The 27372-nt window shown below is 40.7% G+C and overlaps 1 protein-coding gene across 10 annotated transcripts in view; it reads left to right on the forward strand.

Moving 5' to 3' along the window:
* invs (inversin) overlaps nucleotides 1-27372 on the forward strand; it is a 313548-nt gene that overhangs the window by 117370 nt on the left and 168806 nt on the right. For all 10 annotated transcript variants that reach the window (XR_011349882.1, XM_069913577.1, XM_069913576.1 and 7 more), the window contains one exon: nucleotides 14367-14540. Coding sequence is in view for 9 of the 10 variants with exons in the window: in XM_069913577.1 (XP_069769678.1) it covers nucleotides 14367-14540 (174 nt within the window). In the remaining variant the exon portion in view is untranslated. The remainder of the gene's footprint in view (nucleotides 1-14366; nucleotides 14541-27372) is intronic.

A 27372-nucleotide genomic window follows, 5' to 3' on the forward strand; every position in this document is an offset into this window, starting at 1 on the left:
GCAAAAATTAAAAATTAAAAAAGGTGAGTGGAGGAAAATTTAGGGGAGGTATCAGAGGTCATTTTTTTAACACAGTGAGTAGTGAGTGCTTGGAATGCATTGCTGGGGATGATCGGGTCTCATACAATGAAGATATTTAAGAAACTCTTTGATAGGCACATGAATGTTATGGAGGGTTATGGGCTGTTGTGTTGGGAAGGGTAGAATATGTTTATAAAGGTCGGTACAATATTGTGGGCAGAAGAGCTTGCATGGTGCTGGGATTTTCTATGTTCTTATACTCCACATATCTCAATGAGTGTACCTTCCAGTTGTGACCTCAACAAGCATGATTATATTGATAACAAGATTTTGATGGAAACTTGGTTCATAATGGTGATTCCATGTCTGACTGACACTTTCCTGCTTGTTTGTACTTCAAAAACTTTTTTCTGATTTTTTTTGGTTCACAAAGTCATGTTGTAAGGTCTTGTTTGGTATTCTGCTGGCATTCACTTTTGCTTCAGGCATCTACTCTCCTTATCCTCTCTACCCTCTAAATGTATGCCCTGTATCTTTGCTGCTTCAACAACTCTCACCCTCAATCTCTTTTTGAGATATCTCCAGTCCTTTCCTTCCTCAGCGACTCTTCTGAGCAAAGGCGACAAACTGTTGCATTCACTGTCTCCATTTCTGCCACCTTCAAAACCTGAGGATACAGGCAAGCTATCTGATTCTAGAGATGTATAAGCATTCTATCCATTTAATTTCTCTAATGAGTTTTTTTTAAGAGTTTATTTATTTGAGTGCCTATTGCAGAATATTTCTGTAATATTCTCTAAATCTTTTCCAATTTACTTAACTATAATAGTTTTTTTTATAATTTCTCTTTGATCCACAGTAATATTGTGCATAATTTTCTTTTCTTTTTAAAATATTTTTTATTGAGTTTAAAAAAAACTCCTTTACACAAAGTAACTAATGATAACAAATCAATTCATATCATATACGCATCACATATCAATTGTAAATTAGAAGCATAACCATGATTATTACATAACTTATTTCATTCAGGACATTAACTTCTATAATTATAATAATTAAACAATTAAATCATAACTCGTACTTTGTCTAAAAATAATAGAGTACAAAAATTATTCAAATAATACACATATAATTCCCTTATGTAAGGTATTTTATACTTCTATGATGTGATCATGTAGTTCTGTGATATGATCCGTACATCTTTTCTTACCTATTTCTTGGACCTCCTTTCTTGAATTCTGAATATTTTTCAGTCACTGAAATTTGTGCGTTTGGTTGGGAACATTATAAGCCTCTTTCTATGTATGATCTAATGTTCTTTTCAACTTCTCTTGATAGCTATCGCAGGATGATTTTTTTGTTTTTAAAAAAAATGATTTTAGGTGAATTACGTTCCTTGTAAATTATGTATTAAGTCTTTAAAATATACTCATTGCTGTTCTCATGCCATATCCTTTAATGTCATTCCTTAATGAACCATAGATGACTCGCACTTTATATCATCTTAATTGTTTTTATTCAGATTTAAAACCCTCATATCAGATGAGCTGAATCACTTTCACTCTTTGTTTATAAAGGTCCTTTATCAGATCTTCAGTTAACTACACAATGCTAGATCTAATATAACCTGTTTATTTTCATTTAAATTAGAGATACAGCACTGTAACAAGCCTTTTTGGCCCATGAACCCATGTCGCCCAAATACAGGTTGTACCTCTTTAATCCCGCAATCCATTGCCAGACCACAGAAAATGCTGGAAAACAGAAATTTACCCCTAAGGGAACCCCCTATATAAACATCAAATGTAGAACGAAACTTAAAACAGGAAATAATACTGTGGAGCAGCATGGTTGGCATAGCATTTATTGTAATGCCTTTACAGCGCCAGCAATCAGGAATGTCTGTAAGGAGTTTGTACTAAAGGCAGCAGATTCAAATGTGTAGGACCACCTTGAGTCTAGAGGAGTAAAATTGTAGGCAAACTCACACTAAGCTTTTTAAGAGGGAATTTGCAGAAGCATATATTTTGGTGACATAAACAGCCCTAAGACTGACTATAAGAGAGTAAACCATATGTATGTGTGTTATGCGTGTGTGTGTATGGCGAGCTCTCCACTGGCCACCGTGACAGAGGTGCACCAAAGAAAAGGTACAAGGACTGCCTAAAGAAATCTCTTGGTGCCTGCCACATTGACTACCGCCAGTGGGCTGATAACGCCTCAAACCGTGCATCTTGGCGCCTCACAGTTTGGCGGGCAGCAACCTCCTTTGAAGAAGACCGCAGAGCCCACCTCACGAACAAAAGGCAAAGGAGGAAAAACCCAACACCCAACCCCAACCAACCAATTTTCCCTTGCAACCGCTGCAATCGTGTCTGCCTGTCCCGCATCGGACTTGTCAGCCACAAACGAGCCTGCAGCTGACGTGGACTTTTTACCCCCTCCATAAATCTTCGTCCGCGAAGCCAAGCCAAAGAAAGAAAGATATATGTGTGTGTGTGTGTGTGTTTATGTGTGAGTGTGTATATGTGTGTGTATGTATATATGTGTGTGTGTGTATGTATATATATGTGTGTGTGTATGTATATGTGTATGTATATATATATATGTGTGTGTATGTATATGTGTATTTGTGTATACATGTATATGTATACATGTGTATGTATATATATATATGTGTGTGTGGGTGTATATATATGTGTGTATGTGTGTGTGTGTGTATGTATGTATGTGTATGTATGTATGTATGTGTAGATCTATAAAAACCTAAAAATATAATGGTGAATAGTTTTGTGCGGAAATGACATGCACTTTCACTGTCTTGTAATTATAGGAAATTATTTTTGTACTTCAGACCAGGTGGAATTTGCAAACTAGGTCATCAATATGTTTACAGTCATCTGGTATCCTCTGTTGGTCGTTGATTTAATCATATCTCTATTATCGAAAGATTTTCCTTCAACGCTGTATTTTATGATAGTGATTCATCCTTACCGAAATGAATTACCGGTATTTGTTGGTTCATTGCAAACTACTGTAAATTATTCATTTTGTGAAACTGCTCCACTTTAGTTACAGTGACACATGAGACACCATGTGCAAAGATAATGTTATTTCTTTAAATCAAAATACGTACAGTTCTGAACGCATGTCCAAAATAGCCACATGTAGAAATGCAATAAATGATTCAGCATAATAGCAAATTATAAGACTTTGATTCATTCTCCTAAGATTTTTTAAAATAATAATCCTGTTAATATAAAGGGCACTTTGAAGTAGCGTATATACTAGTGTAATCATCTATACCATATAATAGTATCCACCCCACACCTTTTTGGCCCAAAATTTTGGTGTTTTTGTATGACCCATGTAAAAGTCATCCCACCCCCCCCACTATTTTTAGCTCAACCGCCTGCCCATCTGAGCTCCCAACACCTGGGCCGCCTGTGTATTTGAGCTCACAACTGCGGATCCTCGCTCAAGCCACCTGCACATCCATGTAAAAGTCAACCCCTCCTTTTTTGGCCTGAAAATAATAGTCCAAAAATTTGACGATGACTCGAGTATATATGGTTAAATTATAACTATATTGACATTTATGTGACAAGGTGCCACACATGGGGCTGCTCAGCAAGAGAAGAGCCAATGGTGTTTGTTGGAAAGATATTAGCATGGGTATAAGATTGGCTGACTTGCAGAAGGCAGAGAGTGGGAATAAAAGGGACCATTTCTGGTTGGCTGTTGGTGACCAGCGGTGTTCCACAGGGCTTGGTGCTGGGACCTCTTCTCCTCCCGTTTTCTGTCAATGACAGATGACGGATTGTAGACAATACAAACATAGGAGGGGGGAAGGTAGTGTTGAGAAAGCACCAAGTCTGCAGAAGGACTTAAATGAGAAAATCTGCTGATGCTGAAGTTAAGTGAAATTCACAAAAGAGCTGGTGAAACTCCTCAGATCATGCAGCAGCTGCTTCTTCTGGCTCTCCATCCCATGATGGATGATGATGATGGTTCCTTTCAGTCAGTTTGTGGGGTTTAATATGAGGATATCCCACTGCTCAGAGAGGAACAGCGTGTGTGTGAATGGATTGAGGCGAGAAGAGGGTTGCACAGATCCAGACCCTCCCTCTTGACATCCCCGCCCAGATCCAGTGGCATAGTAAAGTCCAAGACGGCTGAGGGAAGTTCTGTTGCAGTGAATGGCCAAACTAAATTTCAATGCAAGGGATGCCCTTTCTGCACTTCATGGCATGCGTTTGCTAGATAGCCATTGACCCTACAAGAGAGTTCATCTGCCCTTTGACAGGTCTTGATTTTCATCCTGCAAAGTGTCTAGCCACCCTCCGCACCAGGCAAGACTGGTGGGTGAGCTAGTTTAGTCACCAACCATGCGACAGATTAGTACTGGGTTACATGATACTAATAGCACTCAGACCTGTGCAGGTCGTGCAGCATCCACAAGAAGTGAAGGGTAACCAACGTTTTGGGCCTTGGGCCTTTGTCAAGAATAAGGTAAAAAGAGGTAGATGCCAGAATAAAAAAGGTGGGAGGAGGAGAGGACAGGAGAGCAAGGAGGAAGAAGGGGGAGGTACACAGGCTAACTGGTAAGAGGTAATAAGTAGACACAGGTTGGAGGGTAGAGAGAAAAAAAGGCTGAAGTGAGGGGGGAGAGGGCAGAGGTCTAAAAGATAACTCTCTGATAGGCAAAAGAAGGAAAGGGAATAAGAGCCAGAGGGATAGGGAAAGACAGTGACCGAAGAGAGGGTTAATGGAAATTAGAGAAGTTGATATTTAATGCTGCCTGGTTGGAGACTGCCAATACAGAATATAAGGTATTTCTCCATGGTTAGGCAGTACATGAGGCAAGGGTATGTAGAATTAAAATGGTTGACCACTGGGAGGTCCCTACTGTTGAAACAAACAGAGGAAAGGTGCTCAGTTTCCCCAAAATAGAGGAGGCCAAATCGGGAGCGCTGGCTGCACCAAATGGCCTTTGCAGATTCGCTTGGAAGGACTGTTTGGGGACCAGAATAATGGTGAGGGAGGAGGTTTTCATGCAAGTGCAGTTACGGGTTGGTAATAAGAGTGTGATTAGTAGGAACGAATGAGTAGATAACGGCGACATGGAGGGGGTGCTCCTTATGGAAATTGGAGAGGGGAGGGAAAGATGTGTCTGGTGGAGGAATCCCGTTGTAAGTGGCAGAAATTGTGGAGGATGATATATTGGATATGCAGGCTGGTGGGGTGGAAAGTAAGAACAAGGGGAATCCTGTCCTTGTTGCATCTCAAGCTGGAATGGGCCAGGGCAAATGTGTGGGAAGTACAAGAGATGCAGGTGAGGGCTGAGTTAATTACAGTTGAGGTGAAGCCAGATTTTCTAAAGAAAGAGGTTATCTCAGACATCCTGGGAACAGATGCAAAGGAGATGGAGGAATTGAGGAATAGAATTATTACAAGAGACAGGGTGGTAAGAGGTGTAGTCAAGTAGAAAGTAAATTTAAATTTTTTAAATTTAAATTTAAATTGAGGTATACAGCATGGTAACAGGCCATTTCGGCCCACAAATCCGTGCTGCCCAATATGCACCCAATTAACCTACATTCCCAGTATGTTTTGAATGATGGGAGTAAACTAGAGCCCCTGGGTAAAACACGTTCAGACATGGCACGAATGACAAACTCCTTGCAGACCCCGGTCCCGATCGTTGACTCTGTAAAGGTGTTGTACTAACCCCTATGCCAACCGTGTTGTCTATAGTCTGTAGAAAACATTTTTTATAAACCCACTAACTCCAAGTTACAATAATTATTTTAATGGTTAGGGGAATACACACTCTTTTTAAACATGCACTCCTAAGCCATTAACATTGCCTGATTTAAATCTCTTAACTAATTAGCAGAGACTGTTTTTTCATATGACCACATTTGAAGAACTGTTAACAGGAATAGAACTATGACCATCAGAATCAGAATTTATTGTCAAAAACAAGTCATGAAATTTGGTGTTTTGTGGCAGTATCAAGTGCAAACATTCAAATTGTAACTATCTTGCAACTTTACTATATATTAAAAAAAATAGAAGTGCACGAAAAGTAAGGCAGTCTTTGGTTCATTGATTATTCAGGTATCGGCAGCGGGGAAGAAGCTGTCCCTGTGCCATTGAGTTCTCGTCTTTAGGCTCCTGTACCTTTTTCCCCAAAGGTAGCAGAGTGAAAAGGGCATGACCTGGGTGGTGAGGGGTCTTTGAGGATAGAGGCTGCTTTTTTAAGACACCAACTCATGTAGATGTAGAAGGAGTGAAGCCTTTGATGTTGTTGTCCTGAGAGTTGGTGCCTCCATTCCAGGCAGTGATGCAACCTGCCAGAATGTTCTCCATAGTACACCTGTAGAAGTTTTCGGTGACATACAGAATCTCCTCAGACACCTCATGAAGTATAACCACTGGCGAGCTTTCTTTGTGATTGCATCAACATGGAGGCTCCAGGACAGATCCTCGGAAATGTTGACACCCAGGAATTTGAAGTTCTTGACTCTCTCCATGACTGAGCCCTCGATAAGAACTGGGTCGTGTTCCACTGATTTCCTTCTGACCATGGCTAAGTCTCACCAATCCTTTTAAACTTGCTTCCAACTTGGCCCTCTATTGCAGCCTTCTCTTCTGAGCTGGAAAAGAACTTGAAGTAGGAGGAAGAGGATCAGTTGTCATGGTTCTTGCAGGCACGAATGACATTGGTCGGACTGGGAAGGATAGTTTGTTGACAGATAATGAGAAACTTGGGAAAATCTCAAAAACGGTGCCACATGGGTGATAATCACCAGCTTATTACTTGAACTGAAAACAAACCAGCAGAAGGTAAATAAATTAAGTGTAGATGTGCAAGAATTGACTTTCAATTCAGAGGGCATTGCGCCAGTTCTGGCAAAAGAAGAGTTGTTCCTTTAGGATGGCCTTCATCTAATGAGTCCATTGCCCGGTCAGATCACATAAACTGATTAGAATTGGGCAGGATTCCATTGTTGTGAAATTTAGTAATCAAGAAGGAATGAGAGATTAGTGGTACAGGTAAGTGAGGGAAAAATGACAAGCAAGATATTACAGAAAAAAAGCAGAAAATATATGCAAAATACAGTCAAATCCCCATGATCCAACACCTACAGAGATGTCCAATATGTGAATTTTCCGGTTGACTGAAACCAGTGCTTAACTAATACACCTGCATTAAGAATACATCATTTAAAAAACAAAAGACAGTGCAAAATGTAAAGTAATTTGAAAAAAAATCAGTATTGTAGTCTTTAATTATGTAAAGTTCACCTTAATCAGGTAATTCCCGTAACTTACAAAATTTAAATTTGAACCCCAGTTGGTAGTGCTGTAACAGCTTTGCACTAACCATGACACTGTCATAATTAACCATGCCAATTTTAAACTTGTATATTTTTAATTACCGCATATTCTAGTGTATAGGATGATCCAAACTTTAAAATGTCACCTTAAAATCAGGGTTGTCTTATTTTGCGGGTCTAAAATTGAACCTTGACAACAAAGTCTCAGCATTCATCACTCTTCCTCCTCCATATCCTATCCCCGCTGGTTCCGACTCCAGTGTCCTGGTCTGGCCCTAGGTTCATTCCACCGCCTTCCTTGCGCTGGCAACCCGATGTAAATGTCCTGGTCATGCCCTCAGCACCCCTTGTCCTGACAACCCAGTTCACCTCCATGCAAAAGGCACAAAGTGAAAAGAATGTGTGCACATTGAGGGGTTTTGCTAGTTCAGTGAGTCAAACCTGTATGTGTCCAACAAAGTCTCTGCTCCCCGCGGGGTCCGTCTGCCCAGTCTTATTTATTTGAATTCTATTTATTTATTTCCTAGATTTTTTTGCTGGTTGTTTGCATTTCTAGTTGTTTAAATTCTGGATAATGGGGATTTTACTGTATACAGTAGAAAGTGAATCCATAGAAATTAAATAATTATAAGAAGTCAAAGGTCAGGACTATCAAAATACATGTTGCATTTGTAACAAGATAGATGAGTTAAAGGGACAAACAGAAACAAATACATTTGTTTTAATAGCTATTATAGAGACTTGGTTGCGGAGCAACCAGTGCTGGGATTTCAGCATTCCACATTGTTTGATCTTAAAAATGAAGAGGAAAAAAGGAAAAGACTTAAGGAAGATATCAATGCAATGGTGAATAATGCAATGTAAGATCTGTTTGGATGATTTAAGAAACAGCATGGAAAAGAAGATGAGTGGCAATGGTTTGTCATTCCTCAAGGTGTTCAGCCCAAAATAGTCTGTCAAACCTCTACAGGTGCCCTGTGAAAAGTATTGACTGGTTGTATTACAGCCTAGTTTGGGAATTCAACTGCCCAGCAATGCAGAATACTCCAGAAGATAGCAAACATAGCCAGGTCTATCACATGCTTTGACCTCTCGTCTATTGAATGCATCTGTGTGAGGTATTGCTTCGCGTCATGAAGGACCTCCACCACACTGATAATAATCTTATTGCTACCTATGATCAGAAAGTACAGAAGCCTGAAAACCAGCACCTCTAGGTTCAAGGACAGTTTCTTTCCAACAGCTAACAAGCTCTTTAACCTTCCCTTGTTCCACTAATCCGGAAGTACTCCAACACCACCAAAAGGGCAATCTGCTCTATTGCAAAGCCACTTTATTTGCACTGTGAATATTTAGTATCTATTTTTGTATTATTTTTGTACAAAGTACTTATTCAGCTGCACCAATAATTTTGTTGCATATCCACATTGAACAATGTACTGTATATGACAACAAACTTGTAATCAAATTATCTTGATGGCCCAAAGTATAAATGGTGAAATATTAAAGGTAAGTAAGAAGGGAATAGCAATTATCATAGATGATTTTAATCTACCTCTTGATAGGATTAATCAAACTGATAAGGGTACCATGGAATACGAATTTATGGAATACATCAGGGATTGTTTCTTAAACCAATACATTTCAGAATCTACCCAGGGACAGGCTATTTTAGATTTAGTTGTGTGCAGTAAGGTTGGATAATTAAGTGATCTTGTAGTTAAGGACTCTTTTTGGAGTCATAATCATGGTATGGTAGAAGGACAAGTACACACCTCAGGTTCAAAATCAGTCTACTCTAAAATAAAGGTAATTACTAAATCAAGAAAAGACTGAGAAAATAGGCAAAAGGAAAGGCCAGTAAACAAGTTGTGCCAAATATTTAAGTACCAGTAGCTATGGTATTTCTGTTCATCTCTATAGCAACATTCCTTTTGCTGCTTGGTCGCTATCCTGAATGGCAATAGTACCCTAAATATGTAGGACCTTTTTCTTCATTTCTACTTCTTCTATCAGTTTATACAAAGCCATGTCTGGTTTCAGCAATCTGTGCAGTGATTTCCAGCAGTGATTGAAGTCAGCAGGCATCTCCCCTTTCAGTGAGGTAGTCATGATTGAAACAGCACTTCTCAGCTACTGCATGGGACTACTGAAATAACCTGATTTGGGGAAAAAAACTGATCTTCTTAAGTGAACAAATCATTGCTGGAAAAGCACAAAAGCTGCAGATGCTGAAATCTTAAGGAAACAAAGAAATGCTGAAGGAACTTAGCAAGTCAGACAATATCCATAGGGAGAACATTTTTGACTACAACTGAACATTACTATTCATCGATGCTGTCTGACCTGCTGAATTCCTCGAGCATTTCTTTGTTCAAATCATTGTATGAATTGTATGAACTTTTTTTATGCAAACTGCACAAGGGAGCTGGCAAAATTACCCCATGCATTTCTACATTTTCAGTATGTGATTTCTAGCACTTAATTAGAGTGAAATATGTTTCTACTAGTGGGCAGCCTGAAAGTAGTTGAAACCCTCCACAGTTTAAAGACTGATTTTATTATTACCATTATACAAAGGATTGCAATTATTTTAGAAGGCTATTAAATATTCAGATTTTTTTTAAAAGAAAACTATAATCAAAGATGTATGTGACTTGCCCTTTTTCATACATTATGAAATTAATGTGCAGTTTAGACAGTACATTGTAATGTACTTTGTAACACTGAGGTGATAATTTAATAAGGTGAAATTTTAATAGCAGTACAGAGAGAGAGAGAGAGAGATAATTGTGCCCAGGATAAAGTGAAGATCAAGATCTATTCATGCCTGTATAAATCTATTAAATTGTAACCAGTCATGATGTAGTCATGGTGATTTAGATAACAAAATAAGGGAAAAAGCTTGATCCAGATGGCAATCTTTTCATTGAATAATGTATTTGTCAGTTTTCATTGCTTGGCATTTATAGGCATCACTGTTCCAGGACACTGGTCAGGTATTTAGTCATTTAAGAGGAAACCTTTTCATCAAAAAAGCATGGTAAAGAAAACCTGATATTTAAGAAGTTTGATAAATTCCTGTCAAAATGACTATAACAGAAGATGTCAAGACTGTTCAAAAATAAAAGTCAGAATGGTTTTGACTGATTGGCAGCTATTACCTCAGGATATGGATCAGGTACAGGAATTATTCGGTGACTGCCGATGAAATATTGTTTTAATTTCTTCAAGTGACTGATAATTTGTAGGCAACTTGAATAAGATAAATTATTCACCACCGGGCATCCAAAATAAACTAACTTTACCTTGAGAAATCACTGCATACTGTGCTCATGATGCTCAATTTTTTGAAGTGATGAAACAAATCGATGACTTCAATGTTAATAATTTCAAACAAGCATTTCATGTCACTAGAAAAAACACAGAAATTGCAGATGTTGGGATCTTGAGTGAATAAGAGAGATGCTGGAACGACTGGGGGAGAGGGGGGTTGGACATATATTGAGACTAAAGTATGGAGATGAGATATAAAGCGTGAATAGAGGAAGGGTTTGGTGGTAACAGAATGCTGGTCAGAAGAAGGTGGGGGAGGTGGAAAGGCATATAGCGAAGGAGATGTTGGAGAGAAATGTGAGAATGAGAAATGAAAACAATAGAACTTGATAAGGCTGGAGGTTACCTAAAATTGGAAAATTTTCATGCCATTGGATTTAAGGCTGTCCAGGAGGAATTTAGTATTTTGTTCCTCAAATTTATGTTCAGCTTCACTGTTAATAGATGAGGGGAGACATGTGAGGGCAATTAAAATAGCTGGCAGCCTATTGTTTCAGCTTGGAGCTACTGATAGAGCACAGTGCTTGGCAAAGTGGTCAGCCAATCTTCTTGCATGGTTAAATGGTTAAATTTCCATAATCCATCTGGTTGCTCTGTTTCCGCCTTCTATCTTGATCTCTATCTAAGATACAGTTCTGATGGGAAAGGATTTCTCCAAGAAGTGCAGCCTGTGCTAAGGCTATAGCACCATGAGGGTGCAGAATATGAAGAGAAAGGTATTTTTTGTGGATTCTATAAATATAGTCGCAAACCTGATGTTCTGATGTGATTCTGGGAAGTACAGGACTGGTTCATCCTTTTCAGCTCATGTATCAGTGCTGAACTTGATGACCAAATCAAACTAAAAATCACCTAATAGATATTCCTCCAGTCCCTTTCATATTCATGTGTCTATCTAAAGCCTCTTAAATGCTATTATTGTATCTACTTTCACCAAAACTCCTGGCAGCCTGTTCCAGACACCAACCATTCTTTTTCTAAAATATTTGTTCTGCACATCTCCCAAATACTTCTTCCCCTTCACCTTAAGCATGTGTCCTCTCATGTGTGAATCCCTGGGGAGAAGATTCTGAGTGTCCACCCTTTCATTATCTCTCATGATTTTGTATGCCTCCATCAAGTTGCCCCTCAGCTTTTTATGTTCCAGATAAAACAACCCATAAACAAGACTCCATACCAGGTAAACCTTTTCTATACCCTTTCCAAAGCCTCCACATCCTTCCTGTAATGGGGTAATCAGAATTGTGAAACAGTATTCCAATTGCAGGTTTACCAAAGTTTTATATAGCTACAACATGATCTCCTTACTTTTATACTCAATGATGGCCTAATAAAGCCAAGTATACCTTGCAACTTCTTTACCATCCTATCTACTTGCACGACCACTTGCAAGGAGTTATGGACCTGAACACACAATTTTTTTTTCCACCCACACATCAATGCGTTGAAGAGTCCTGCCTTTAACTTTACATATTTCTGTTACATTTAACCTCTGAAAGTCTAATTTGCCATTTTTCTGCCAAAATCTGTAACTGATCTATATCCTGTTTGTTTTCATTATAACCCTCTACACTATGTCATTCCACCAATCTTTGTATCATGTAAACCATTCACTTTTCCATACGTCATTTATATAGATCACAAACAACAAGGGTCTCAACACCAATCTCTGCTGAACACCAATGGTCGTAGGCCTCTATCAACTCACCAGGGATCCCTGCATCTGCACCTTCTGAAACAGTGTACTATGAGGAACCTTGTCAGATGCCTTTCTGAAGTCCAAACAGATAACTTCCACTGCCCTATCCATCAACCATATTTGTTACCTGAAAAACTCAGTCAACTCATGTTGCCTGCCTAGTACCAGGATTGTGAGATGAAACATTTTAAAGGGGAAGAATGGCGACTAGCCAACAATTGTCTTCATGTTAGATTCCTGGATCATTCTTCTCATTTGCAGTGAACATGGAACCTGTGTGGGCCCAGTAGCAATGGCACTATTATCATCACGGGTAGGTTTGTAGGTCCTTTGGGAGATTTTTACCTGTTCAGCTGCAGCAAGTAAAATTTTTGGTGTATGACCATGAATTCATTGTAATTATCAGACTTTCACACAATGACCAATTAACCTACCAACACACACATCTTTGAGAAGTGGGAGGAAACTGGAACATTTAGATGTACTTACAGGAGAACATACAAACTCTATTCATACGGCATACAAGATCATGATTGAACGAAGGTCACTGGTGAGGAAGAGGCTCTATCAGATGTCCCATTGTGCGGATCTTAATCTGGATTTGGAAGACCACCCTCTTTCTGTCATTATATAACAAAGGTTGGGATTTCCATATCCGGAGCCTCTAAGATACTAAGGTGTAGAGAGTTCAGGGTAAGTTCAAAGGAAATTTATGGGGACAGTGAGGCCTCACCTGGAGTACTGTGCACAGTTTTGGATATCTTATTTAAGAAAAGATGTGCTGGCATTGGAGAGGGTTCAACGAAGACTTACTAGAATGATACCAGAAACTGAAGGGTTGGCATATGAGGAATGTTTGGTGGCCTTTGGACTGTATCTGTTAAGAGTACAGAAGGATGGGGGGAGGGGGGAACCTCATACAGATATTTCAAGTGTTGAAAGGCCTGGATATAGTAAGGGAGTCTGGCCAAAAGGGCAAAATGTCAGGAGAAAAGTGTGTCATTTTAAAATAAATTTCCTTAGCCAGAGGGTTGTGAGTCTGGAATTTGCTATAGGCAGCTTGGAAGCAAGATCATTGGGGTTAGGGTTAGGGTCATGATAGAATGGTGGAGCAGACCTGATGGGTCGATTGACCTACTTTTGCTCTGATGTCTTGTGGTCTTGACAGTGATGAAGAAAGCTTTCTACTTAAGTATAAAATTCTGTAATTATTCAGCCTCTATGGGTAGATAAATATTATAATTTCATTAACTGAAAATAGAAGATCAGAAAAGAGAAAATTCTTCTTGCCACTTCTACCTGCTTCGATGAACTTGCAAAAAGGGCAAATACTGATTTCACGTATGAACCAAACTAATTGTAGAAAGCGAGCCAGAGATTAGTTGTGACATCAGTGACCCCCCCCCCTCAGTTGACCAATATTTTACATATAGGCTAATCAATACTCAGGATGTTTCCTGAAATCCAAATACAGTATCTAGTTGGAAGAAGGAAGATTGGAAATTGTTGTATCAGTTCATCTTCTAATGTTTAATTTGCAATATGTCCTGGTCTACTGCTGTATCTGGGGTAGAGGAGGTAGTTGGCTGTGGAGGTAGCTTCATATCTAACCAGAATCTGTACATTATTTGCTGTATCAGATCTAACTCGTAAAGGAGAAATGTTTTGATTTTCAGTGTCAGAAGTTTTATTGGTTCATTGATTTGTTGCCGTACTTAATGACAAGCAAATTGCACCCACTGAGGGGCACATGATGGCTTCTAAGCAGATTAAAAATTAAATTGAAATCTTTATCTTTCTGATTTAGGTTCTCTTTTCCATTTAAGTTCTTTAATTATATTTGTCAACCATTTACTAATTATACATTTGTTGTATTTCTTAATTTATTATGAGAAAAAATATAGTTATTTTTAAAGTAAAGGGAGTTTATTTCAAAGAAGAAAATCTTTCCATTTGGCCAGGGAAATTATCGGTTCATGAAGTTGTTGCTTGGGCGGCGTGCAAATTGGATGCAGAAGGATCTCGAGGAGATGACTCCACTTCATTTAGCCACTCGGCACAAAAATCCTAAGTGTTTGGCTTTGCTGCTTAAATGTATGGCCCCAGGAGAAGTGGACACCCAAGACAGAAACAAGGTACAGAAAATATGATGATAATGTTTGTTACATGTAAAATTTAATTTTAACTGCTAAGTTCAGACTATTCTGTGTATTCGAGGGATTTACAGGTGAGCCAGCATTTAGTTGTTCATCCTCAATTGTTTTTGAGAAGGTGCTGGTGAACTGCCTTTTTTAACTGCTACAATTCTTTAATGTATTGGAATTGCTAAAATTCATTGCTCTATCTGCCCTGCTGTTAAGGAGAGAGTTCCAAGGTTTTGGCTCAAGACATCAAAGAATGGCAAAATGCTATCAAGTCAGGATAGTCTGTGGCTTGCAGATCAACTTCTCAGGAGGTGATAGTCCCATGTTTTTGTTGCCCTTGACCTTCCAGCTATTAGAAATCATTGGTTTGGAAAGCACTGGGGTGCATTTTAAGAGGTTTTGGTGAGTTGCTGCAGTGTATCCTGTGAATAAATGACTGTGCTTTGGTTGCCATTCAAGTGAAATGCTATGCCCTGAATGGTGTTGAGCATCTTAAATTTTGCTGAAGCTTCATTCATCCAGGCAAGTGAAGAGTATTCATTGACACACTGACTTGAGCCTTCTTGATGGTGGACAGACTATGGGAAGTTAGGAAGTGGGTTCCTTACTCATTTCATAACTTCAAGGATTCCAAACTTCTGGTATGCTCTTGTAACAACATCCTGTTTATAGCTACTCTAGTTTTTGGCCATGGTAACTCGCAGGATAAACGTATTTTAGAGAACAAGATCATAGAACAGTAAGGACCAGAACAGCCCATTCAGCCCACAATGTCTGTGTGGAACATGTGAAATCTCTTGTGCTTGCATGATCCATATCCCTTTTTTCCCTACATTTTCATGTGTGTAGCCAGGAAGATTTTAAAAGCTACTATTTGATACCTGCGCCACTACCCCTGGAAACCTATTCCAGCCACTGACAACTCCCTGGATAAACAAAAAAATGGTGGCACTGTTGAAACGATAACACTGCTTTTGGCACAGACCAGAGACACAGTGCTCTTCCACAGGTTCCTGCTACCTGGTCATTATCCCAGCAGTCCTGTACAGGTTTTAAGTGGCCTGTTGAAGGAGCCCAGTGGTGTTCTTTTTTTAAATTGGCGAACCCACAGACGTCTATACACAAAATGGTGGCACCAAGCTTGACAGCAGACAACGAGGGATGCGGGCTCTGATGAATCAGCAGACACCAGAGTGCAGGGCACTAGAGGAGGAGAACATCTTCCGCTGAGAAGGAGAAGGATCATATTTGGAAGGTGATCAGGGCAGAGGACCAGCAAGGGGCTTGGAAGCCAAAGGACTCACACCAGATTGCTGGAAATTAGCTCACGGGGCAAGAATTCATGAAGGTGCCAATGGCGAGCAAGGCTTCCAAAAAGTTAATAGTTTTGTAATTGTATCAAAGGTTTGGATCTAGGAGCTCGAATTCACCTCTAGAATGAACAAGAGATCATGCAGCTGCAGAGATTACAGAGCAGCTTTCTGAACATGTACTATCTATGAAGAGACACTTGTTTCTCTTGGTGCTGAGGTCACTGGGTAATGATGCCTTTACTGTTAACAAATGTTATGTATTATATACATGATAATGAAGGAATCTTGAAAACAAACATAACCCACACAATTCCTTTAATCTTTTCCCTCACCGTAACCCTAATACAGCCATTTTCAAACCTTTTTTTTCGCCATGGCCCCCTTGGGAATCTGCTCTAAGTTTATTGGTCTCCTTGCATCTGAAGCAGTCAAATTTATTTGGTTTCTTCTGTAATTCTCTTTTACCTACTACATAAAAATAAGCAAATCTAAATAGGTCATATGCATTAAATGGTAGGCTATTGAGATGTGCAGAGCAACAAAGGGATTTAGGAGTTATGGTAAATAGTACCCTCAAGGCTGATACTCAGGTAGATGGTGTGGTGAAGAAGGCATTTGGAATGTTGGCCTTCATAAATCAAAGTATTGAATTCAAGAGTAGGGAGGTTATGATGAAATTTGGCATTGGTGAGGCCAAATTTGGAGTACTGTGTACAGTTTTGGTCTCCAAATTATAGGAAAGATATAAACAAAATAGAGTGCAGAGAAGGTTCACGAGAATGTTGACAGGATTTCAAGGTTTGAGTTACAGGGAAAGGTTGTACAGACTGGGGCTTTTTTCTCTGGAGCGTAGAAGATTGAGAGGGGACTTGATAGAGGTGTTTAAGATTTTAAAAGGGACAGACAGAGTAAACGTGGATAGGCTTTTTCAATTAAGAGTGGGGGACATTCAAACTAGAGGGCATGGTTTAAGATTGAAGGGGGAAAATTATAAGGGGAACATGAGGGGAAATTTCTTTACACAAAGGGTGGTAGGGATGTGGAATGAGTTTCCGACAGACGTGGTTGAGGCGGGATCATTGGTTATATTTAAGGATAGACTGGATAGTTACATGGAGAGGAGAGGACTGGAGGGGTATGGACCGGGTGCTGGTCAGTGGGACTAGGAGGGTGGGGATTTGTTACGGCATGGACTAGTAGGGCCGAACTGGCCTGATCTGTGCTGTAAGTGGTTATATGGTTATATGATTTCAGTCCGAGGCGCCATCTGAAATTTGCTGTGGTGCCCAGGGGAGCCGTACGGCCCCCATTGAGAATGGCTGCTCTAATATTTGAAATGTTACTGTAGGGAAACATTCTGTCTACCCATCAGTGCCTCTCATAATTTCATAAACTTGTGTCATGACTCCCTTTATCTCTGATACTTCAGAGAAAATAACCCAGGTTTGTCTAATCCAGGCAGTATCTTTTCCATGCCTCCACACCCTTCCTGTAAATGGGCAACCAGAACAGTACACAGAACTCCATGTACAACCTTCGCAAATTATTGCTCTTATTGCTTCTTAATTAAAAGCAAATTATTACTTGATGTCATCAAAATCAAATGCTTCATAACCAGAGCTAACCAGGAACCATGGTTGGATGCAGAGGTCTGGGCACTTCTCAGAGCTCGTGAAGCTGCCTTCAGGATGGGACAGGATGGCACTAGGTTCAGCCAGGGCTGAATTCTCCAGTGCAGTCTGAAAGGCAAAACAGAGATATGCACAGAAAATTGACAGACAGCTGTGTGACACTGGCGACATGAAGTGCATGTGGCAAGGGATCAAGACTATAGCGAAGCACAGGTCAACCTTGTGAGTTAAGGACAATGATGCCCTTTTCCTGACAGACTGAACATCTACAAGGCAGGCGAACTGGCCCCACTTGTAAGCCACACGGCGGGGCAGCCGGCCAAAATGGAGCCGTCAGGGGTTTCTGAGCTGGGGGCTCAGAAACCCGCGCTGGGGGACCACGTGACGTCCAGGTGACATCAGCGCCCTCCAGCACGGTTCTCAGCCAGGTCCGGGCTGGGAGTATCAGTGCAGCCCAGCAGCCTACAATAAACTAGTCTGCTCGCTGAGCTCAACCCGTCTGGTTGTGTGTGTTATTGCAGGAGCAGTGCAGCCACTGCTACACTATGCACGTTTTAATGAGAAGAACAAGATGATGCCGAAGAAAGGTCCATATTCCCCTGCACAGCCGCGTCCAAAGTGAGGAGAACCCTATCCAAGGTGAATCCACGCAAGGAGGCAGGACCAAACAGCATACCTGAATGTGATACTGAAGACTGCGCAGACCAATTTATGGAGGTCTTGAACATCTTCAACATCTCACTACAGTAGTCCATTCCCGCAGGGTTCAAGACAGCCACCATCATCCAGCGACAATAACAGGCCTCAATGACTACTGTCCTGTGGCACTGACCTCCACCATTACAAAATGCTTTGTGCATCTGGTGATGGAACACATCAAAGGGCACCTTCCAGAGACGCTGGACTCATTTCAATTCCCCTATAGAAGAAACTGTCCTGCAGATGATACCATAGCTTTGTTGCTTCTCTCTGTCTAGGCCCACCTGGAGAACAATGCCTCATAAGCCAGGCTGATGCTCATTGAATTCAGCTTGGTGTTTAGTACAATCATTCTCTAGAGGCTGGTGGAAAAGCTTCACTGGGACTCAGCACCCCTCTCTGTTACTGGATCCTGGTCTTCCTAAAGGAAAGGCCACAATACGTCCGGGTCGGTAGCGTCACGCTGAGCACGAGCATACCTCAGGGCTGTGTATTCAGCCTGCTCCTGTTCACTTTACTAGACCATGACCGATTGCCAGAACCAGCTCCAACAATGTCAAGTGCACAGATGGCATAACAGTAGTTGGCCTCATCAGCAACGAGTTGCACTATGGAGAAGAGGTGGAAAATCTCGTTAAATGGTGCGAGAGTAACAACCTGAGTCTCAGTGTGGACAAGACGAAGGAGATGATCATGGACTTCAGGAGGACTAAGAATGACCACCCTCCAGAACATATCAACAACTGTGTAGGAGAGAGTGGAGAACACCAATTTCCTTGGAGTTCACTTAACTAGTGACCTATCAAAGACACTCAACATTTCTTCACTTGTCAAGAAGGCGCAACAGCGACTGCACTTACTGAGAAGACTGAAGCAGGCAAAGCTACTGGCCACCATTATGTCAACCTTCTATGGGAGCTCTATTGAGAGCATCCTGGTCGGCTTCATCACACTATGGTATGGTTGCTGCAGAAAAATGGATCGGAGGTCAATCCAGAGGACCATAAAAGTGGCAGAGAGGATTACTGAAGTCTCCCTCCTCCATTGATGTGATTTACCTGAATCGTTGTCTGAAAATAATTGAGAACCCCTTCCACCCTATACACAGCATATTTCAGCTGCTCCTGTCGGGAAAGTGATACATGAGTATAAGAGCCAACAGCACCTTGATGTGGACACAGCTTCTTCCCATAGGCAATGAGAATGTTGAACGACCAAAAGAACTGCTCACACTCACATCAAGACTCTCATGTTCAAGAACCAATATCTATTTATTTATTTGTATATATGAATACTTGTCTTGCATATGTATTGAATATCTATCTGTATGTGCGCTATGTTTGTGTGTCTGTATGTTTTGCATCAAGGACCGGAGAACATTGTTTCACTAGGTTGTACTTGTGCAATCAGATGAGAATAAACTTGGTTTGATTTGACTTGACTTGATTACCATTCTGTTGATTGCACAATGATTCTGTTTAATTTTTTTTTAAGCAAATCAGTGTTTTGTCATTTGTTTTCACATCACCTCTGCATCTAACACTGTATAATGAGTTGCTGACTGACCCAACACCTACCATGCCCCGTGTGATAGGACAGGCCATGGATAAGGCATAAATTCAGTCAGTTGGATGGTTTGAAATGTGTTTACTTTAATGTGAGATTAAGAATAAGAACATAAAACTTGGATCATGGATCAGTTCATGGAATGATGATGTGGTGGCCATTACAGAGACTTGATTGTCGCAAGGACAGGATTGGCTGCTTGCAAGGTAAAAGGGGAGGTGGCATTGCTAATCAGGGATAGCATCACAGATGGAGAAGAGGAGGACACCGTGGAGAGATTTCCTGCTGAGTTAATGAGAGTGGAAATCAGAAGCAGGAAAGGGGCAATCATTCTATTGAGAATATTCAATAGGCCCCTCAATAGCCTTTGTCACTGAGGACCAGATAAGTACAGATTTTGGAAAGGTGCAAAAAAAAATGGATCTTGTCATGGGTGACTTCAACTTCCCAAACATTGACTGGCACCTCCTAAGTGTAAAAGATTAAATGGGGCAGTGTTATCGTCTTGAACAAGCTGACAAGAGGAGAGACCTTACTGGTTGTAGTACTGAAAAATGAATGTAATTAGTAAACAGACCTCTCGGTGGGTGAGCTTCTCAGCGGTAGTGACTACAACTCCCTAAACTTTTAACATAGTTATGTACAAAGATAGAAGCAGTCAAAATGGGAGAGTGATTAATTGGGAAAGAATTAAGAATGATGCTATTAGGCAGGAACTTGAGAGTGTAAATTTGGGGATGGATGTTCTCAGGGAAATGTAAAGAAGAAATTTTGATATTGTTAAGGGCTCACCTGCATGGGGTTCTGAATAGATTTGCCCCACTGAGATGGAAAAGATGATAGGGTAAAGGAACCAAGAGAGCTGGAACAGTGAGTCAAAAGGAAGAAGGAAGCAAAAATCTGGCAGAGATCTTGAGAATTGTAAGGTAGCTCGGAAGATATTGAAGAAGGGACTTTGGGGAGTTCGCAGTGGACAGAGGAAGGCTTTGGCAGGTAGGATTAAGAAAAACTTAAGGCATTCTACACATTAGTGAAGAACAGGGGGTTGACTAGAATGAGGGGAGGACTACTCGGGGATGAAGGGGGAAACATCTGCCTGGAGGCAGAGGAGATGGGAGAGGTAATACTTTTCTTCCTGTTCACCGGGGAGGGAGACCTTGGTGAATGTAAGGTTATTGTAGAACAGACTAATGCTTGTTGAGGTTGCATATTTTTTCTGCACTTTTTCAATCTTATTGAGACCTTTTCCAGAGGTAGGTATCCAAAACTGCACACAGTACTCTTTTTTTTCAGTTGGAACTTGCATTAGCTCTCGCACCATAATTTGATAGACATTCTTTTTTTACTATTTACTTTGTAAAATCCCTTGCCTGGTCACGACATGAAAAGAATTAAGAAGAGTTTTGTAGTTATGTGTCCATGCTTACAAGGAATTATGTCATATAATCCTGAAGTAATTTCACCAAGAATCCGTTTAAACATCAAATCAAGGAGACTTTTGTCTGAATTGAATAGAAATTGGGCTCCAATGGTCAACATTTAATAGATTACAACACTCAGTTTCTGATTCATATCTATTGCAGTATGATATAGTTTCATCCACGATAAACTGAATTATATAGGCGTGAATTTATAAACAGATGAAACCAATATTGCTACATTTAATGCAAATATGATTGAATGATAAGCAGGGCCTACCAAATACAGTAAAACCCCTGTGTCATGATAATGAATATGTATGAGATGTACCGGAAATCACGTGGTATGAGAGAGAGAGATAAGAACACAAGCAGGAGAACAAAGGAAACGGGAAAATAAAAAGCCACTGAGAAGTTTACCTGATAAAACTTGTGTTTAATGTTTTATTAACTTCACATTTCGGGCCACAAATGTGACATTGGCGACGAGGATGAAAGAAGCTTGAAGAAAATTAAAGACTAAACAAGATTACAAAGGATTACAGACAACTTCAAGGTGATAAGAATTTTCTCTTGTCTCAGTACTTTTGGGGCTGGAATATTTCCTCATGGCTGGGGCAGACGGTGACTTTCTAACACATAGTGGAATTGCTCATTTTGACCCAACGGGTGATGCAAGCACTGTAAGTGTGAAGTGGAAGGCATGGCTGGAAGAATTTGAATCCTACGCCGACAGTCGTGGCCTATTTCTAGATACCGGTACAGTTGAACAAAAAGTGCAGAGGAGGGCATTACTTCTTTTCACTGCTGGTCCCACAGTTCGGGAAACATTTAAGACACTTTTGAATACTGGAAGAAAGGATGAGTACCGGAAAGCGGTAGATGCATTAAATGCACACTATGTAGTGACACCGAATGCTACATTTCAACGCCATTTGTTTCGGAGAACGAGACAAGAAGATGGCCAGACAATTGCTCAGTACGTGACGAGACTACGCCAGCTAGCTGTTGGATGCAATTACATGCCAGCGGATTTGGACAACCAATTATTGGATCAAGTCGTACAGCACTGTACATCAGATAAACTCAGAAGACGTCTACTGGAAAGAGGGAGTGAGTTGGAACTCACCGATGCTTTAACCATTGCTGCTGCATTAGAGGCTGTTGAAGGGCAATTTAATACCATGACCCTGAAAGACAACTCAAGCCAGCAACTTAAGAGGCTCTCACATCGCCATAACCAGCCAAGATATACGTCGACACAGGACGTGGAGTGTTATCGATGTGGAAACCAAGGTCACTTTGGAAAAGACCCATATTGCCTGGCCAAAGGCAAAGTTTGCAGAAAGTGTGGAGGTAAGGACCATTTTGCAAAGAAGTGCAAAAGCAAGTCCAATGCAGATCAGAAGAGGAAGAGTACAACTTCCAAAGGCAAAGCCTGGGGGAAAGGAAAGTATCCTGGAAAGAAAGATACCATTCGCCAGATAGACGGTGACGATGATGATACCCAGGAGGGACAGAGTTGTTACCAATTTACGTTGAATGAAGGACATCATGAGAAGGTCCCAGTAATCATTGGTGGAGTGACAGTGCAGGTCATTGTAGACTCAGGCAGTGACAGTAATGTGATTGATCGACATTTATGGGAGAAGTTGAAAAGGAAAAAGATCATCTGTACCTCAAAGAAGTGTTCCAAGAAACTGTATCCATACACAGCAACCAAGCCATTGCAGACCATTGGATGTTTTACTGCAACTGTTGAAGCTGGAGATAAGTACACCGAAGCAGAGTTTATGGTCATAGAAGAGAGGGGAGAACCATTGCTGAGTAGAGCGCAAGACCTGGCAATACTTCATATTGGAGCTTGTGTCAATTCAATTCAGTCATATGAGGATATGAAGCAAGAATTCCCCGCAGTCTTCCAAGGAGTAGGAAAGCTGAAAGGTCGACAATTGAAGCTAGCGGTAGATGAAACGGTCAAACCCAAGGCACAACCAATGCGCCGAACTCCGTTTGGACTTCGTGGGAAAGTCGAAGCCAAAATTAAAGAATTGATCGAACAAGACATTATTGAACCGGTGGGACATTCGACACAATGGGTCAGTCCCGTAGTGATTGTGCCCAAACCAAAGGGTGTTAGGTCTGCTTTGTTCATGAATGAGTGAGTCAAACACCAGACTGAGTCGAAATCAAGGTTCTTTGTTCTTTATTGCCGGATTGTAACACTTGCAACTAACAGTGTTAGTTGGAGAAGGCGCATTCTGCCGTTATCAGCAAGTGGTGTTTTTTATATACCTTAGGATACGTACTTAGTAAATTATCATACCATGACATTGTCCAATGAATAAACTGTTGCTATCCTTCTCTGCTAGTTTCCTGCACATCAATTTGTCATCCCCACTCTTATCTTGAGAGTACAAGGTCACAACTGCATCTTGTTACGGCCCAGCACTGGGTGACTCCTTCTACATTCCCAGCTCATGATGTTTTTACCTAACAAGGGTGACATAAGACTATGTGTTGACATGAGAATGGCCAATGAAGCTATAGTTCGAGAACGACACCCTATACCAACAGTGGAGGAAATACTTCAAGAACTAACTACCAGCAAGGTATTCTCAAAAATTGATCTGAAGTGGGGCTATCATCAATTAGAGCTGGATCCAGGTTCCCGAGATGTAACAACATTTGTGACTCACTGTGGATTGTATCGTTACAAGAGACTATCATTTGGAATTAATGCAGCTTCGGAGATCTACCAGTATGAAATCCATCGAGTGATTCAAGGCATTCCTGGAGTTGCCAACATTTCTGACGACATCATAGTCCATGGACCAACGAAGGAAGAGCATGACAAACGGTTGAGGCGTGTACTATCTAGACTACAGGAGGCAGGCCTTACCATGAATGGAAACAAGTGCCAGTTCGGTGTGTCAGAAATGGACTTCATGGGACACAGACTTACACGGGAAGGACTAAACCCTGCAGAGGCCAAGGTGAAAGCTATTGCAGAGGCACGTGCACCTCAGAACGCAACAGAGGTGAGGAGTTTCCTGGGATTGGTCAATTTTTGTGCAAAGTTCATTCCTAATTTCGCTACAGTGGCAGAACCACTAAGGAAACTAACCAGGAAAGGTGTACCATTTCATTTTGGATCTGAGCAGAAGAAAGCGTTCACAGCGCTGAAGCAAAGCCTGACAGATGCAAAAACTCTTGGATATTACGATCCGGCGGCATCAACCAAAGTCATGGCGGATGCCAGCCCGGTTGGTTTAGGAGCCGTGTTGGTCCAGATGCATGATGGAGGACCACGAATCATTGCCTATGCCAGCAGATCGTTATCAGATGTGGAAAGAAGATACTCTCAGACAGAGAAAGAAACACTCGGACTTATATGGGCCTGTGAGAGGTTACATGCATATTTATACGGCATTGAATTTGAACTCATCACAGATCATAAGCCATTAGAGGTGATCTATGCACCTAGATCCAAACCATGTGCCAGAATAGAGAGATGGGTACTCAGACTACAACCCTACAAATATAAAGTAATCCACATTGCAGGGAAAGCAAACATTGCAGATCCGCTGTCCTGATTGGTGAAGGATGGAGGTCCACAATCCAAGTCAGAATTGGGAACAGAAACAGAGAGCTTTGTACGCTTCGTAGCTATTCAGGCGACACCGAAAGCTGTGACTACGAAGGAAGTCGAGAGAGAATTCGAACGTGATCCAGAACTCATGGAAGTAAGAGAATGCATACAGAGTGGACAATGGGACAAGTGTACTCACAAGGCTTACATTCCCATTAGAGACGAACTTTGTTGCATCGGACAGTGTGTATTAAGAGGTTGCAGATTGGTGGTACCGCAAAGATTGAGACCAAAGATTGTATCCTTAGCGCATGAAGGACACCTAGGTATGGTTGGTACCAAGCAAAACCTCAGAACCAAGGTATGGTGGCCAGGTTGTGATAAAGACGCAGAGAAATTTGTTAAAACTTGTCATGGATGTCAAATCACAAGTAAGAGTAATCCGCCAGAACCGATCTGGAGTACGCAACTCCCGACAGGATCATGGATCGACGTAGCTGTTGATTTTCTTGGACCTTTACCGACGGGTGAATCAATTACGGTAGTGATAGATTACTACAGCAGATACTATGAGTACGTGGTGTTGAAGTCCACAACCACTGAAAAAAACAATACAAGCTTTAGCAGAGATATTTGCAAGTGATGGATTACCTGTTACATTATACTCTGACAATGGTCCACAATTCATTTCAGAGACATTTGCAGAATACATAAGGACCACAGGTATCCACCATCATAAAGTAACTCCAAAATGGCCGCAAGCCAACGGAGAAGTAGAGAGGCAAAATCAGTCCATTGAAAAACGATTGAGGATTGTACACGCAGAAGGACAAAATTGGCGAGAAGCATTGCTATCTTATGTGGCTGTCTATCGAGCAACGCCTCATGCAACTACTGGAAAAAGTCCTGCAGAAGCATTTTTTGGGAGAAAAATCCACACAAAAATGCCAGAAATAAAGGAAATCCGAGACGACCAGGAGATGAGGGACCACGATGCTGAAAAGAAAGGTGCAGCAAAGCTGTACACAGATTCGAAACGTGGAGCCAAGTACTCAGACATCATGCCAGGAGATAATGTTCTAGTGAGGCATGAAACTGGTGGTAAGCTAGACACACCTTATTACCATCAACCCTATACTGTCGTATCCAGAAGTGGCAGTATGGTGACAGTCAAGTCTCCGACTGGAGTCCTGTATAAGAGAAATGTCTCAGGTGTAAAAAGGTACCAGTCCAGAGATACATCGAGCGAAGAGGTTGAAAGGCCAATACGAGATGCTGAAACTGAGAGACCTGATGATGTTCCAGAGGCAGTTACCAGCACTCCTGATGAAGTGACTAGAGCGCCAGAAACACCCGAAGCCGTGGCGAGCAGTATGTCCGACACTGAGAGTGAACAACCGAGAAGTGATGACAATATCGCAGGCAGGCCGAAACGAAACCGGAAAGTGCCAAAACGATACGAAGACTTTGTGCCATAGTTTTAATAAGAACTTTGGGACAGTATTTTAATCTTATATCATAAAGTGCATGTATGAATGCTGTAGGAAGTAAACTTTATGTAGTTGAGTTATAGTATTACCATTAGTTACAATGTTTGTAGGTTTCCAAGGGATATTGGTAAGTGAAGGTAAAGTTTATTTCTGATTAAAGGAGGGATGTCATGATAATGAATATGTATGAGATGTACCGGAAATTACGTGGTATGAGAGAGAGAGAGATAAGAACACAAGCAGGAGAACAAAGGAAACGGGAAAATAAAAAGCCACTGAGAAGTTTACCTGATAAAACTTGTGTTTAATGTTTTATTAACTTCACATTTCGGGCCACAAATGTGACACCCTGGTATCCGCCACCTACTGGGATTGGAAGATGCTAGATAAGCAGGTTTTCCAGTTGCTTGAGACTGCATGTTGCTTGAATGGAGAGCTCATGGTGAAGTCCACTAATTTTAAACTTCCATATTTTTTACCTGTTTATTTTCCGCTATTTTTCCTTCTGGCAGTTGCTTAAGGTTGCTGGTTTCTTGAATTCTGGATAACAGGGATTTTTCTGTATTTATTTCCTGTGTGTTAGAATCAGCCTATTAATAATAACATTGTCTAAAGTATATTTAAAGCAAATGATCTTTTGCATAATATTTTGATATAGCCATATTTTTCTCTTGATACTGCCAGCTGTGTAAAGGGTGATGCAAAATCAATTGTATTCACTTCAGAGATTAGTATTCTAAGCTAAAGCCGCAGTCTAAAGATACTGAGATAAATATCATAAATTGTCAGATTTAATTTAGATATTTTAAGTGTAAAATCTTTAATAAGGAAAGCACAATCAAGACAATTAATTTTACATTAGAGCATCAGTAGAATATTCATTGTGGAATCAAAGAAAACCACAAGCATCATGTTGGTTAAGAGAATTTTTCCTCATCACCAATGATTATGAAAATCTTCCTAATTCTGAATAACATTAACGTTGTTCAGTTCTCTTACTCAATTTAGCCATATCCACTGTATACATATTTCTTGGATAATTAACTTGCATCCAGATCTTTTTTTGTTTTACTGGGAAATGCATGAAATGAGTTGATTTCCTGCATTTTAAATC

This window comes from Narcine bancroftii, chromosome 1 (assembly GCF_036971445.1).
Source record: "Narcine bancroftii isolate sNarBan1 chromosome 1, sNarBan1.hap1, whole genome shotgun sequence".
In the NCBI taxonomy this organism is placed as follows: domain Eukaryota; kingdom Metazoa; phylum Chordata; class Chondrichthyes; order Torpediniformes; family Narcinidae; genus Narcine; species Narcine bancroftii.